Below are 14,948 nucleotides of genomic sequence, written 5' to 3'. Positions count from 1 at the left end.
ACTCAATTGTTATTGTTAAACAATAATAAGTCAATGGATTTGTATTTTAATTCTTAAAAGTAAATGAGTGAAATTATATAAGTGGGTCAATGGGTCAACTAACGTAATTATAGTAAAACTTAATGATTGTTAATTAAATTAAATTGACATTCAAATTTATACCATAATTTAGACAATAATTAATTCAAATAGGAAGGGGGGAGGGGGAATATCAAATTTATAAATTCGTAATTAAGCATTTCCTTAATAAAATGGGTCTTTCCTAATTTCCTTAATTTCCTTACGAGTTTGACAAATATAATTTAAATAATATCACATTTTAATAGAATTATAATATTTTAAATCGGTATCTCTATATTATATATATATATATATATATATATATATTATCCGTAATCTCTTCTACTGATGAAATAACAAATAATTAATTAAATTATTTACTATATATTATCTATAAAATTAACACAGGTGGTGAATGAAATCAACCAAAAAATAACAAAGGTGGTTAATGAAATCAACAAAAAATAATACAATTTTCAAATAAAAAATTTGAATATTTTGTATTCAAACTATAGCTACGATTTTAAAATATTACATTAATTAGAATATTTTTTGTTGTTATTAAATTAATCTAAATTTACACTTTTAGCTAAATGGAATATTAAAATATTAAAATATTACATTATTATTTAAGTATTCAAAATGAAAAAATAAAGATTAAAGGAAAGAGGAAAGATAATAATTAAATAGCATTGATTAATCTTATTTTAATATATTATTGATTTATTTTATTCACTTGAAAATTAGAGTAGGCATTGATATATATATGGAAAGTATGAGAATCAACCAATAAGAAGGGGGTATATGAACTTAAAGCTTAGTGCTTTAATTGTATAGTTAGATTCTACATAAATTTATACAATAATTTATTTTAATTCTTTTTATTTTAAAATATCGTTGTAACGTGTTTATTTTTATCTACTTTTCGATATAAATGAGGTTTAAAATTGGCTCCTTACGTAGAACGAGTGATTGCCCACTAGCTTATTTATATATCAATGTTAAACCTTAAAAAGTTATAATATTAATTATAAATTTATTATACACGATCCATCGTTTGTTTCTATTTAATTTTAGTTCATTGTCAGTATAGTATGATATCGACCTTGTTTCTTATGCACATGGAGTTTTGGAAGCTTCTAATTTTCCATGCACATATTTTTATTATTATTTGTTTTTGTTTAATTATGGGAAAGTAATGTGTGGAAAGTGGTGTGGTGTCTAGAATAAAGGATGGTTGTGGGTGGTTAGCACTCCATAGCCTGCCATGTATTAGGTTAGTGGGTGGTGGAGTTAGTTATTTCTTTGGTTTGTAATCTCCTTTATAAGGGGAAACGTATTTCCTTTTTATGATTATTAAGTAGAAAGTTGTCTTCACATTCCTTCTTATTTCTCATCAAGTCTCTCACTCCTTTTCTTGATTAACATCTGTGTTCGGATCTTAACAGTGGTACCAAAGCCAAAGCTGATCCACCTCTATGGATACTCGAAAGAAAACAAATGCCGAGTTCCAACAAGAGACTTGCGACCGGTTGGCTCAACATGACTCGATGTTTGAGCGAATTTTAACCGAAATGCAAAGTCTTACCGCGGCGGTGCAGGCTCTACGGGAACAAGATTCTGGCCGGTCACCAGGCTCATCCTCCGGTGATTCTGTGGTTAACACCACCAAGCCCTATCTCAAACTCCATTTTCCCCGGTAAAACGGAGGGGATCCGACTGGGTGGTTGTATCAAGCCGACCAATTTTTTGATTTCCAAAAGGTGGTTCCAGAAGACCAAGTTCAATTGGCTTCATTCCATCTTGACGGAATTGCTATACAGTGGCATCAATGGTTAACCAAGCACCGTGGACCTTTAACGTGGGTCGAATTTTTACAGGTTGTATTAGCTCGTTTCGGGCCGACCGAGTTTGAAGACCCCTCTAAATCCTTATCCCGTCTCAAACCAACCACTACCGTAGCTGTTTACCAAGAGGCTTTTGAAAAGCTATCCCACCAAGTTGACGGTTTGCCGGAATCGTTTTTGATCGGTTGCTTTATTGGTGGTCTCAAGGAAGATATCCGTATAGAAGTGAAGCTCAACAACCCGAAGCAACTCCATAAGGCTATCGGAATAGCCAGGTTGGTGGAGGACAAAATGAATCTGGGTCGCGAACTTTCTTCCGCTAACAACACCTCGAACCCACTTTCGGTTAACCAACTGCCCGGTTCCATAACACAAGGCATTTTGGGTCCAGCCCTAACTCAACAACTAGCACTGCCGGCTCCTAATCACGTTAGGCGACTCACAAGTGCGGAGCTAAGGGACCGTCATGCCAATGGTTTATGTTACAATTGCGACGAAAGGTATACGCCAGTCCATAAGTGTACTAAACCGCAGTTGTTTATGATCATTGACTCGAAAGATGAATCGTACCACCTTGAGGACAAGGTGTGTTCGAGTGGAGTGGAATGATATGGACCTTGTTTCTCATGCACATGGAGTTTTGGAAGCTTCTAATTTTCCATGCACATGTTTTTATTATTATTTGTTTTTGTTTAATTATGGGAAAGTAATGTGTGGAAAGTGGTGTGGTGTTCCTAGAATAAAGGATGGTTGTGGGTGGTTAGCACTCCATAGCCTGCCATGTATTAGGTTAGTGGGTGGTGGAGTTAGTTATTTCTTTAGTTTGTAATCTCCTTTATAAGGGGAAACGTATTTCCTTTTTATGATTAAGTAGAAAGTTGTATTCACACTCCTTCTTATTTCTCATCAAGTCTCTCACTCCTTTTCTTGATTAACATCTGTGTTTGGATCTTAACATAGTAATGTCTAGTTTGACATGGTCATGAACTATTTTCTAATAATCAACATTATAAATCTATAGACTTTAATACCCTTTACAAAATATTATGTATTCAGAACATTGTCCTTAGTAACATATGTATATTGCATCGTTGACATGATAAAGGGAAATGGTAAAACTCGTCTAGTATTCATTTTTGAAGTCTCAAAACTCCTCAAAATTTCAACGGATCGAGTGGCGAGCATATATAATTAGTGGCGAACATAGGACGGAAAACGGTAGGGGGTGGACTCGACATTTTTTTGACGAAAACGTGTAAATATACACTAACTTTTCAGACGGAACAAGATAAATTTACACTGATGAGCAAAAAAAATGAGAGGGGACCCTAGGCCCTTAATAAGCTACGCCCTTGTATGAACTAAATACAACATAAAATACAATAATTTAATTACTCCCTCCGTCTCATTAAAAATGTCATGATTTGGAAAACCACAAAGTTCAAGGTAGATTGAATGATTACTATTTTTGCTTACCAAACGACAATAAAACCCTTGGAAATTGAGAACATCAATATTGTTTATGATGTTAGTTGCGTGTGTTTAAGTATAAACATGAAAATTGGCTAATAAATACTGAATGTGGACATTTGTAATGAGACAAATAAAAAAAATATATACACTTTTAACGGGACGGAGGGAGTATATGATTACTGTCTCATAGTGATTATAATACATGTAAGGTTGTTTTGGCTGACTGATTTTTAATTTAAAATCATATTAAAACACATAATTGGTGTACACATCCTCATGGTGTAATTTTATAAGATCGTGTGTTATTAGAAATGTTGTTTGTTTGATCACTTTAAATCTTGATCAAATAACAAAATAGTCACACAAGTATAAGATTGACCTGAATCTGTGTCTTAATATGTTCAACATGATGTTTATTATAAATAACAAAGAATTGATGACAAGTTATTTTTTATTGTAGTTAAGCCTAGAAAGTATAGAGGATCAATAGGTGCTTTGAATGGCATACTACGTATGCGGGTAGTCACATGATAATATCATATGGTCTTACATGGTCACTGTTAGTTATTTTAGTGTTATTGGATTAACTTATCGATCGAGGAAATAACGTTAGAGATTAAAAGAGTTAGGTGACGTAGAAGTGCGGGCTCGATTTAATTCTAAAATGTTATTTGGGCTTTGTATTTGTATTTGGGCTTAAGTATAATGTAAAGTGGGATTGTAATTATTGATTTGGGCTCATGGGTTTTTTAATTTAAACAAATTGATGTTATAATCCTAGGGGATTGATAGATCTCGATCGATCAAACAGAAGAGAACAACGGTTTCTGGGTTCTTCTCTGATTCTTCATAGAACATTGTGTAACCCACAAATAGGTTTATCTGATAGTGATTACACGATTCAGAGAATGATCCAAGTTGCAATTTCTTTATCTACATCACATACACGATTACCAGGTTTGTTTACTTGTTTAATTGATTGATTTTGGGTTATAGATTACATAATATATACAACAGTCACATGCTAAGCAAGTTTATATTAACTACGTGTTTTGAATATGATTTAAATACCATATTTGCAAACAACATTTCGTGTATTACTGTGTATCAGATTTTAAATTTGCCAACATATCTGTTATTTTATGTTATAAATTTTTAGTAGTAAGAAAACATCTCCTAAGAAGTTAAAAAATATATGTATATCAGTTGTGCCTTTTGAAACGGAACATCGACTTCGACAATCCCGTCTCCGACTACAAAATGACCGGAGCTGTTAAAAAAAAAAACGGTAGGAATACGTAGAGGTGCACAAATCGGGTTTTACAAATACCCGGGTTCGGGTATGGAACCGGGTTCGGGTATGACCGGGTATTGAAAAATCGAGTATTGATAATAACCGGGTAGGGTTCGGGTCCGGGTATTGCCTCTAAAAACTATACCCTAGGCATCGGGTTCGGGTCGGGTATAGAACTGGGTATTCTAAAAACGGGTATTTGAATACCCTATTTTCGGGTATTGAAAAAACCCTATTTATGGGTTTTTTCGGGCTTTTTTTCCGGGTATTTATCAGGTATAGATTAGATTTTTTAAAAGGTTGCAATTTTTAGGAATCTTTTTTGGGTATTTTTAAGATATTTTTCGGGTATAAATCGGGAATTTGAAATACCCGGTTTCGGGTATTGGAAAAACCCGGTTCCGGGTATGGAACCGGTTCGGGTTTCGGGTATTACCGGGTACAAATTGGGTTCCGTTTGGGTTCGGGTTATAGTACTGAAATGCATACCCTATCTGTACCCTGCGAGTAAAGTAGGGTTCGGGTATTAAAAAACCGGGTGTTAAAAAGACCGGTTTCGAATTTTTATTTCGGGTCCGATTCCAATTTCAGGTTTTTTTGCACCTCTAGACATACGACATAAAAAATGTTCACAACCTTCTTTATCTCGGTAGATAAAGGTTGAGTCCCCATCTAAAAACAAAAAAAGAAATTAATGTCATTCAAATGGCCAAATGATCACAACTCACAAGTAACAACCATTCCAAATTAGAGATGAAAAAAAACCGAATTCGAAACCGCACTCGAAAAAAAAAATCGGAACCTGGTTTTTTATACCCGGGTTTTTACCACTCGAACCCGTACCCGAACCTACCCGTAGGGTAAGAATAGGATATGCATTTTAGTCCCAAAACTCGTACCTGAACCGGACCCGATTTGTAATCGCTAATACCAGAAAACCTAAACTGGTTCCATACTCGGAATCGGGTTTTCCAATACCCGAAATTGGAGTTTTCAAATACCCGAAAAATACATGAAAAATACCCGAAAACACCCCAAAAGTGTAGCCCCTTAAAATACTCAAACTATACCCGAAAAGTACCGGGAAAATCCCAAAAAAACCCGAAAATATGATTTTTTTCAATAATCAGAAAAAATAGGGTATTCAAATACCCGGTTCTATACAGTATACCCGACATGAATCCGGTGCATATGGTATGATTTTTAGAGACAATACCCAGACCTGAACCTGACAGGGTATTTCTAATACCCAATATTTTAATGCCCGGTCATACATGAAACCGAGTATTAGAAAAATCCGATTTATACACCTCTATTACTATATTAAATAGAGGATTTGATTGTGAGTATATTTTACTATTCATTTTATAGCAATTGTTTAAGTCTTATTTTCAATTTTCTTAATGTTAGACACAAACACTATTCAATTTTAAGCATTTTTATTTATATTTTTTTAACGGACAACAAACAGGGAATTGCTTATATACTTTGTACGGGACGACTTAATGGTAAAAGGTCTCCGCCAGTTGGCCCAACCTGCCAGAAGGCCCGTTTGTGGTAAAACCCGGACGCCCTCATGATCGAACTGGTTTCACAAAGATCCCAGTCTTCCTTCATTGAGTCACTCATATCACCTCCGAAGTGTTTTTTGTGAAGGTTGAACATGAGTTTCCATTAAGAAACCCAGTCTTCCGACCGCTACACCACACAAGAAAAGATTTTAAGCATTTTTATTGGTTCCGAGTGCTACATTTAAGTAATATATTGATCCACTAATGTTTTATTATTCTTTTGACAAGTTACAAGGAATAATACATACGGTATGACTGTCACCGACCACCATCATCGTTTTTAGTTTGGTACCGAAGAAAAACCACCAAACCATGACACCGCCGGCGGCAACAAGTAGAAGCGAGAAGAAACAACCTTGGTGGTGGTGCGGTGGTGAGAGAGTAGAGAGAGAGGGAGAGACGGAGAGTTGGGAGTGAGGGTGTTGGAAAATCGGTCTAATTTTTATGAGTAAACGTGCATGTGTAGTTCGATGTTTTTAGATATACTTTTTTGTTTGGTTTTTAGTCCCGTCGCAACGTGCGGGTTGTAAAAACTAGTTTAATCCAAATGTTGGAAACTATCATGGGCCATAGCCCATAACCACATGCACAACTTGTTGAAGGCCCATTAACTATTTTTTATGAACCATAGAATTATTGACTTTCATTCATTTGGTAGTACTCAGTACCCACAGCTCATGGGATTGGGATATGACACCCAATTATTCATGAAATGGGTCAAATGATTTGATTGAGCGTCATTTTCTCAATTGTATTCGTGGTTAGTCTTTTCTAGTATTTACTAATCGACATATTAAGACGGACCATCGTAAATAACGAGTCTTTAAGCTTACCCTAATGTCGGTTGTGGTTGTGTATTACGACAAATTACTTCACACATCAAGCTTGGAGGCTAACCCAAGTAGTAAAGACCAGTGTTACCTGACATGGCCAAAAAACAATTTTATATTATAGTATCTGATACTCTTTTTAAGTATAATTTATGTATTTGATAGTTAAGTGACACTAGTTCACATATATTTTCGAAACATGTCACCAATAAAATAATCATGGGTCCACCTGTATACAAGCTTCATATCAAAAGATAAACTTGATGGTTGTGGTGTCGATTCAAGATCTTGGATCAGAGGAACATGGTTAAGTAATGGGGTTGTCTTTGATGTAGATGTTATTTGTAAAATATGCTTGACTTGGAGTGAAAGGAACACCACAAAGGGACGTGTATAATGTTGGATTAAATATGAGGGGTTGATCACATGGGAAGGGACCTGTTCACGTGTTGCCGGGCTTAATAGTCATCCCATGAAAATTGTTTTCGTCGTTGCACTCACCGACATGCTCTGTTGTGAAGACAAGGTAACATGGCTTATGTGATAATACGTATATAAAACGATAATATGGGTTGGCTAAAAAGATATTGATGGTGTCGGAAATTTGAGGGTAGAGATGATTACATGTTGGTTCATGTGTAATACGAGCTTAATATGATTCGTGGCAATGAGATATATCAGATATTGTTGGTGTTAAAATTGATCAATCTATACGTCATATCCAGTACTGGACATATATATTAGAGTTGGGCCAAAACAAATGAACAAGGTTAATATTTTTCTATGTACGGATGTCTTTCTATCCGGATCGGGTCGCATAATAAAATACAACATTACTAACGGGCACGTAGTAAAGTAAAGAGTCATCATTAGAAACTTAAATAATAAAAATACAACAAAATAAGAAACCATACCTTCAAGGGTTGTTTTCTGACACCTAGGAAAAAAAAGCACCTAAATGAAAAAAAAAATCTTTCTCGATAAACGATAGCAAACGTTAATAATTTGATGATTTATATAAGGTGAGACGAGGGTGCATTCTATGATTCGTCTCTGTCTTCCTTAAACACAGAAAAATAAGGTTATAATAGTATATAAAAAGTCGTCTAAAAGTTAAATAAATTAAATTGATTGAAAGCAATAAATTATAGCTATCTAAAAGGCTTCGGTATAAAAATATAGAACTAGTGTAATATGAAACTAGGAACATGTGTATTTGAAGATAGGCTCTCTTTATGGAAAGCGTATACTTTATCTATTGGTGGTAGGGATATCTGTCACAACCCGAGTAAAGGCGGCGGAACATGCCGAGTTGTAATGATTGCCCATAGGCACATGACACTAATTAAAGTGACAATATTTAACAAGCTCATTTCATTTCACAACAACGAAAATGTCACATAAACAACTTGTTCATAAGATAAACATAACAAAATATAGCAAATAAATATTGGTCATTTTTGCTAATATCTTAAAGGTATTTGTGACGCTTTCTCCACAAGCTCCATAATCAACTTAAATGCAAACCTATAACATTTCATAAAATAAAGTTTATCAACACAAAGGTTGGTGAGCGATTCATAAGTTTGAGCATATGAGTATGTAATAAGAAAAGAGCCACAATCTTGCATACGAAACAACAAATAAATAGCAATAATTTGGATAATATGAGGTCGCTAATAAGAATACATTAGCGGCACCGTCTATAAGAGAATACCAAATAGATTCAGATTTCTTAAGGTCGTTAATAAGAATACATTAACGACACCGTGCTATAAGAGAATACCATATAGTTCATGTATTTATGAATCAACCTCCCAAAAGCGATAAAACACATAAGCATATAGACATATAAGGATAGAACACCAAATCGAGCAATTATTCAAGTAAAGTATACAACAACGTTTGTGGTTTAGGATTCAAGTATAAAGCATTTAATTTGAATAAGTATGAAATGTCACCCTCAAAACGAAAAGTAGAAAACGGGGTATGAAAATACTCACGTTCAAGTAATAAACTTGAAAGTTGATAATTTGGAGATTTTCCGGAACGACGGGTTTAACGAACAATGCCTAAAAGGAAAGAAGTTTCGGATTTAGAAAGGTCGTCTTGAAAGTTTTTAAATAAAATAAATGTTGAGAAATGTAAATAATTAAAGTTCAAGGTTTAAAATGTAACTATTTAAGAACTAATAATAATAACCCTTTAAAAATGTAAGTTTTCTCGAAACCGGGTTAAACTATCTAACCTTAATATTTACTCAACCTATGTTAAGTAATAAGGTGGGTAAAATGCAAGAATGCAAGTCCCTTTAGAATAAAGATACTAAAACGGGTTTTAACGAGTATTCGGGTTGTTGGTTCGGATCTTGACTATTGGTCAAACCCAAAGTCAACTTTCCAAAATATTAAATGTTATGAGATAACTCATAAAAATCCATTTATACTTAACCAAGTATGTAGATCTGTTGTTTTAGAACTAACAACGTACATTAAGCGAGTGTTCGGTTTTGTCGGTCCAAACTTTGTTATGAGATCAAGTTGGATCCAGCATTTCCAAGTAATTAAGAAAACACACTTGTGTGTCTTAAGCGAGTAAAAATCGGATTGGTTCGGTTTCCATCTCACAATAAGTTCATAGATGGTTTCCACATGCCCAAATATCTAAGAACTTGTATAATAATGTACAAATCAAAATACTTAAGTTTTACAACCAAAAAGTTAACAATAAAGTCTTTAAACAAAAGTTCGGTTTACGGTTCGGATCTAATTTCGGGTTAAGACCGAGTTTAGAATCTACTAACCCATAACCATGGAACTCATAACAATGGTTTTATAAACTGAGATCTAACATTAAACATGTTTAAACAAGTATTTAACTAAAACTAGTAAGCAAAGTTCGGTTTACGGTTTAGAGGTATTTACAGTTAAACCGAATCATAGACCCTCAAACCCATAACCATGGAACTTATAAATAAACTAAAAGAGTAAACTGCGGTTTTCGTCCCTGTGATTTGTCCAAATTTGCGATTTTAGTCCAATAGTTCCTGATTGTCTTTTTTCGTCCCTGTGGTTTCATTTTGCTTTCAATTATATCCTAACCAACTAACCCCGTTAAATCCACCTGGTTATGTCCATCATCTTGAGGGGCAGTTTGGTAATTGTACTCCCAAAAGAAACACCAACCAACCCTAAATCCCTAATTCCCAGACCTCTTTTTCATTCTTTTTGTTGTCTGTATCATCTTCTTCATCCCAAGATAGACAACATTTGAATAGACAATGTCGAGCTCCTATAACACACAATCACTTCGTCGCCGAGCCAACAATCGAATGGTGTTTTGCTCATGTGGTTCAGTTACAACCATTCGCACGTCTTGGACCGATGCCAATCCTGGTAGACGATTTCACTGTTGCACGAGTGTAAGTTTTTTTTATATTGAAACTATATTTTGTTTTTTTTCCTAATTACTTCAAAATCTTACCAGGCATCAAGATGTGGTTTTGTTGATTGGGTTGATTCCCCATTGTGCCAAAGAGCTCAAGAAATCATTACTGGTCTATTGAGATCCGCCAATAATCACGGAGCCATGGCAAGAGCTAATGCAATTCAAAACAAAAGGCGAAGATTTATTTAGGTTTAAGTTGGATGTTTTTTTTGTTGTATTTGATTTTTAAATGACCTGAAACTTGTAAAGGTCACTGGCTTTATGTTTTTATGTTGTACTCTTAACTATAGGATGTGATTAAATGCACTATGTTGCAAATTTTGTTGATGACCACTATTAATGAAATTTCGTATTTTGGCTACCATACGACAAGTTTGGTTTATTAACGTTAGGGGTGCAAATGAGCCGAGCTCAAGCCTAAAAACAAGCTCATTCAATAAACGAGCCCGAGCCCAAGCTTTACTTACGAGCTCGAGCCGGCTCGCGAGCCTAAAAATAAGCTCGTTTAATAGAGCTCGAAACGAGCCAAGCTCAAGCTCGAGCTATGTATAAGTTAAACGAGCCGAGCTTGTGCCTAGTCGAGCTTGGGCTTGGCTCGGCTCGTTTGCACCCCTTAATTACCTTATGCATTATAACAATAGGTTACAAACGAAACATTGTTTGTCAAAACTGAGTTGGTCAAAAACCACCATTTTTGTCATTTGCCGACACTAGAATGCATAATTCAATGGATTCTTGCAACTAGTTTAGGGTATGAAAAGTTTACCTAATATTTTATGTACCAGCTCTTCATTTTTTTAGCAAATAATAGAGGTCATTTGACACCTTATCTTGTTAATTAAAGATATTTACTGCAGTGACCTGTTAGCATGATATCACTTGGAAATGCTAAAGACAAGTACCTGGATTTTAAAAAGACAATCAAATACTAAAATATGCAACTTGTCAAAATCTGAATTTTAAAAAGACAATTACCTTGAAAAACTCATATTTGTCAATAAAGTCAAACATACCAACAAATAACAACCATATAATCACAAGCATACTAAAACATCCATACTTCAACCAAAACATAGCATCCATTACATAAAAACTAACATGCAACATCTAGAGTCAAAGCCTTGATATACAAAACATGATAACCATCAAACATAAATACTAGATTATGTTTGGGAAAGTATTGCAAATTCGACTAAAAAGTCAAACATGCCAAAACATGATAACCATCAAACATATTAACAGTTTCAAAAGACAATCAACACAAACACCATTCAATCAAAGACCTTTGGTGGTGCCTTTCTTTTTTGAACCTCCCACCTGTGACACTTTTTCTTTCCCTTTGGTGCTGCCCTTCTTTTTGAACCTTCCACTTGTGACAACTTTTTCCCCCCTTTGGCTGTGCCCTTTTTCTTTTCAGGCTGTGATGAAAAATTTGGCGCGGTACAAGACCTTATATTATGCCCCTGTGTTTTGCAATTCTTGCACGTGACCGTGTTACTAGACCTTGGCATATTCCATTCCCTAGCAAGTTCGCTCAACTCCTCAGCACTTTTCTTTCGTTTCTTCTTTGGCCTTCCAATTTGTTTGTGGTGCTTTGGAGGCTTAAGAGTTGTTGGGCATTCTGAAGGCGTCCATATTTGAACACCGTTGATTGGGTCAATGGTATGATCGTACACCTTCTTCCATGTATCAAGCAAGTAGACTTTAGAGATCCAAGCCTCTGGAATGTCAACATCCATGCCATTTTGGGCCATATTATAATTGACTGCCACTGCATGCTTGCATGGTATGGCAATCAACTCCCACATTCCGCATGAGCAAGTCTTCTTGTCAACATCGACTACACATTGATCTTGTGAAGGCCCACTTACTTGGTACTTGTTCATCCCATTCCATATGACTTTGTACAATAATGCATCTTTTTTAATTCCTTCAAACAGTGTTGTTGCTTTCGGAGTCAGAGGACCATCACACTTGGAAATGCTTTTACGAACTAAAACAATTCTCTTCATCAAATATTCCCTAATAAACTCCAAGCAGGTTATAATGGGCTTGTCTCTTCCGCCAACCAGTTTCCTGTTGAACACCTTGGATAGATTATTTAAGAGAACATCACTTGTTGACCTTCCTGCAAAGACACAATAGATAAAATAATTAGGGTTGTGTTTTTCAATATAAGTTTAGATTTTAACTTTTTAAACCCAAATACCGATCCTAATTTACCAGAACCATTTAACCCAAAACCCGAACAACCTGATCCGAACGACCCGAAACCCGAAAAAATAACCAGAATCGTACCACTGAACACGTAATACTTTTAATTTTAAAGAATCGTACCACTAAAGTATGCTTTAGACCAGTGCTTTGGGTGGATATCACGTAGCCAATCATGTAAAGCTTGATCTTGGACCTTCACTTCTGTCATTGCCTTCTCAAACTGTGGAATAGTAGTTGTTGTAGCACACTTCCAAAGTAGATCTTTAAACACATGACCCCTCCACTTAGACTTCATATTCTCATGAATGTGTCTCAAGCAAAATATGTGTTCAACACTTGGATATGTCTTCTTTAAAGCTGGTATAACACCCTGATTAATAATAAACCCAAGTAAACACAATAAGTGATGACAAAAATAGTAAACACAATACGTGAACAGTTAAAACTTGGATGTACCTTTTGTCGATCACTAATGAAAGTGAAATTGGAATTTGCATATAGATCAAGATCACGACCTAGGCACTCCAAGAACCAAGTCCATGATTCAGTTGTTTCAGCTTCGACTAAAGCATATGCCACGGGATATATGCAATTATTTGAGTCTACTCCCATTGCAGTTAGAATCTATCCAGGAAAAGGCCCCTTCATGAAGCAGCCATCCAATCCCAATAGGTCCCTACCACAAGCTTTAAACCCTTCCCTCAATGGAGCTAAACAAATGTAAACCCTCTTGAACTGCCTTGTTAAACTAGATGGGTTAAACTCTTTCTCTACCTCAATCGCCACAGATGTTCCCGGATTAGCTCTAACTAGCTCCTTACAATAGTCCCTTAGAAGTGCATACTGAGTAGTGAAATTACCATCAATCTTCTGCCTAGCCATGGCCCTCGCCCGGAAAACTTTAGTCTCTGAGAGTTGTATTTGATATTTTCTCTGGAATTGATCTTGTAGTGCTTTAACTGGTATGTTGTAGTTCGAAGCAACAATTTGTTCAGCTTTTTTATCAATCCAACTCACAGTACACAACTTGACATTTCTTGTATTAAGGCATGTATGCTCATTAGTAAAGGTCTTCACAACACAAGAGGATAATTTATTGTGGTTGGAGATATGTAAGACAAAAGGACAAGTGGGAATCAGTTTTTCTTCCATTGGTTCTTTCATTGCTTTTTTTGACTTATCCACCTTTTGATACCCACCAACTTTACTCTTCACAACTACCTCTTTGGACCCACCAACAGCATGTGTAACTCCAGCACACAACACCCTTACTCTTTCTTTATCATTATTTTTAAAGTAAAGTTGCCTTCTACTCTCATTGCAAAACTTCTTCACTAGATCCCTAACTTCATCCCTATTTGAAAACTGTTGTCCAACATAAAAAGGTGCAAACACTGGATCTTTGCCCTTTCTATTCTTCTTCCTAGCCTTTTTCATTGCATTGCTTAAAGGTGTTTCATCTTCATCCATGCTATCAAAATCATCTAAGTCAACTTCAAAATCACTGTTATCATCTTCACTAGCGAAGTGTTGATGTTCTTCATTAACAGGTATATCCACCACAGATCTAAATTCATTCATGTCTACTTCTAAATCATCACAGCTATTATCACTGTCAACAAAGAAATTAGAATCCTCAGAATCATCTTCATCGCTACTCTCTCCATCCCCATTGTTATCTTCGTCACCACTCTCACCATCCCTAGTGTTATCTTCGTCACCACCCTCACTATCCCCATTGTTATCTTCATCAATGTGATCCTTAGTCCTAACCTCATTATCTACTTGGCTTACTTGACTTTCATTGATAGTTTCTGTAGTGCCTATTGCCTGGCATCCAAGCTCAGTGTATACCTCAATAACCTTAAACTCCTCAACATACTTAAACAACTCATCAAGATCAGTGTCATTTGTTAAAGCCCTTAAACCATAATCAAGATCCCTGTTTGGAACCTTAAAATAGTAATAAAGTATTTCATCTCCTACATAAAGATCTAAGCAATCTGTCATAGATTCTAGTTCGTGGAACCCAAACTCGAAAGAGTCAACCATATCAAAAAACCCTACCTTTCCATTAACATAGGTTCTTCCTAGAGGCTTTGTGAATCTCCCACCATAGTTAAACTTCATGGAGAAAACCTTTGGGTGACCCCCTGCTTAATAAACAATATCAGTAAAGATTTAATAACTATTGTTGATCCAGACAATC

The 14,948-nt window shown here is 35.4% G+C and overlaps 2 protein-coding genes across 2 annotated transcripts; one reads left to right on the top strand and one right to left on the bottom strand.

The window, feature by feature from the left end:
- The first annotated feature begins 1,538 nt into the window (after positions 1–1,538).
- LOC143565426 (uncharacterized) lies at positions 1,539–2,516 on the top strand. Its single transcript, XM_077052400.1, has 2 exons — positions 1,539–1,718; positions 1,824–2,516. Exons 1-2 carry the CDS (start codon positions 1,539–1,541, stop codon positions 2,514–2,516), a joined length of 873 nt encoding a protein of 290 aa, XP_076908515.1.
- A 9,277-nt stretch (positions 2,517–11,793) lies between these two features.
- On the bottom strand, positions 11,794–13,351 carry LOC143565425 (uncharacterized). The gene is made up of 3 exons (XM_077052399.1): positions 13,196–13,351; positions 12,860–13,109; positions 11,794–12,650 (listed from the first exon to the last, which is right to left on the bottom strand). The coding sequence occupies exons 1-3, from the start codon at positions 13,349–13,351 to the stop codon at positions 11,794–11,796; spliced, it is 1,263 nt and encodes a 420-aa protein (XP_076908514.1).
- Positions 13,352–14,948: the final 1,597 nt, after the last annotated feature.

The sequence above is a fragment of the Bidens hawaiensis genome, unplaced genomic scaffold, assembly GCF_021521415.1.
Source record: "Bidens hawaiensis isolate Kalapana, Puna unplaced genomic scaffold, B.hawaiensis_p1.1 tig00022332_1, whole genome shotgun sequence".
Taxonomy (NCBI): Eukaryota; Viridiplantae; Streptophyta; class Magnoliopsida; order Asterales; family Asteraceae; genus Bidens; species Bidens hawaiensis.
This window is presented reverse-complemented; position numbering and strand designations above follow the sequence as displayed.

Coding starts and splice junctions, on each gene's coding strand:
- LOC143565426 (XM_077052400.1), top strand. CDS start 1,539: ATGGATACTCGAAAGAAAACAAATGCCGAGTTCCAACAAGAGACTTGC. Junction 1,719..1,823: donor CATCCTCCGGTGATTCTGTG/GTTAACACCACC, acceptor GATTTCCAAAAG/GTGGTTCCAGAAGACCAAGT.
- LOC143565425 (XM_077052399.1), bottom strand. CDS start 13,351: ATGGGAGTAGACTCAAATAATTGCATATATCCCGTGGCATATGCTTTA. Junction 13,110..13,195: donor TCATTAGTGATCGACAAAAG/GTACATCCAAGT, acceptor ATTATTAATCAG/GGTGTTATACCAGCTTTAAA. Junction 12,651..12,859: donor GTCTAAAGCATACTTTAGTG/GTACGATTCTTT, acceptor GTGTCTTTGCAG/GAAGGTCAACAAGTGATGTT.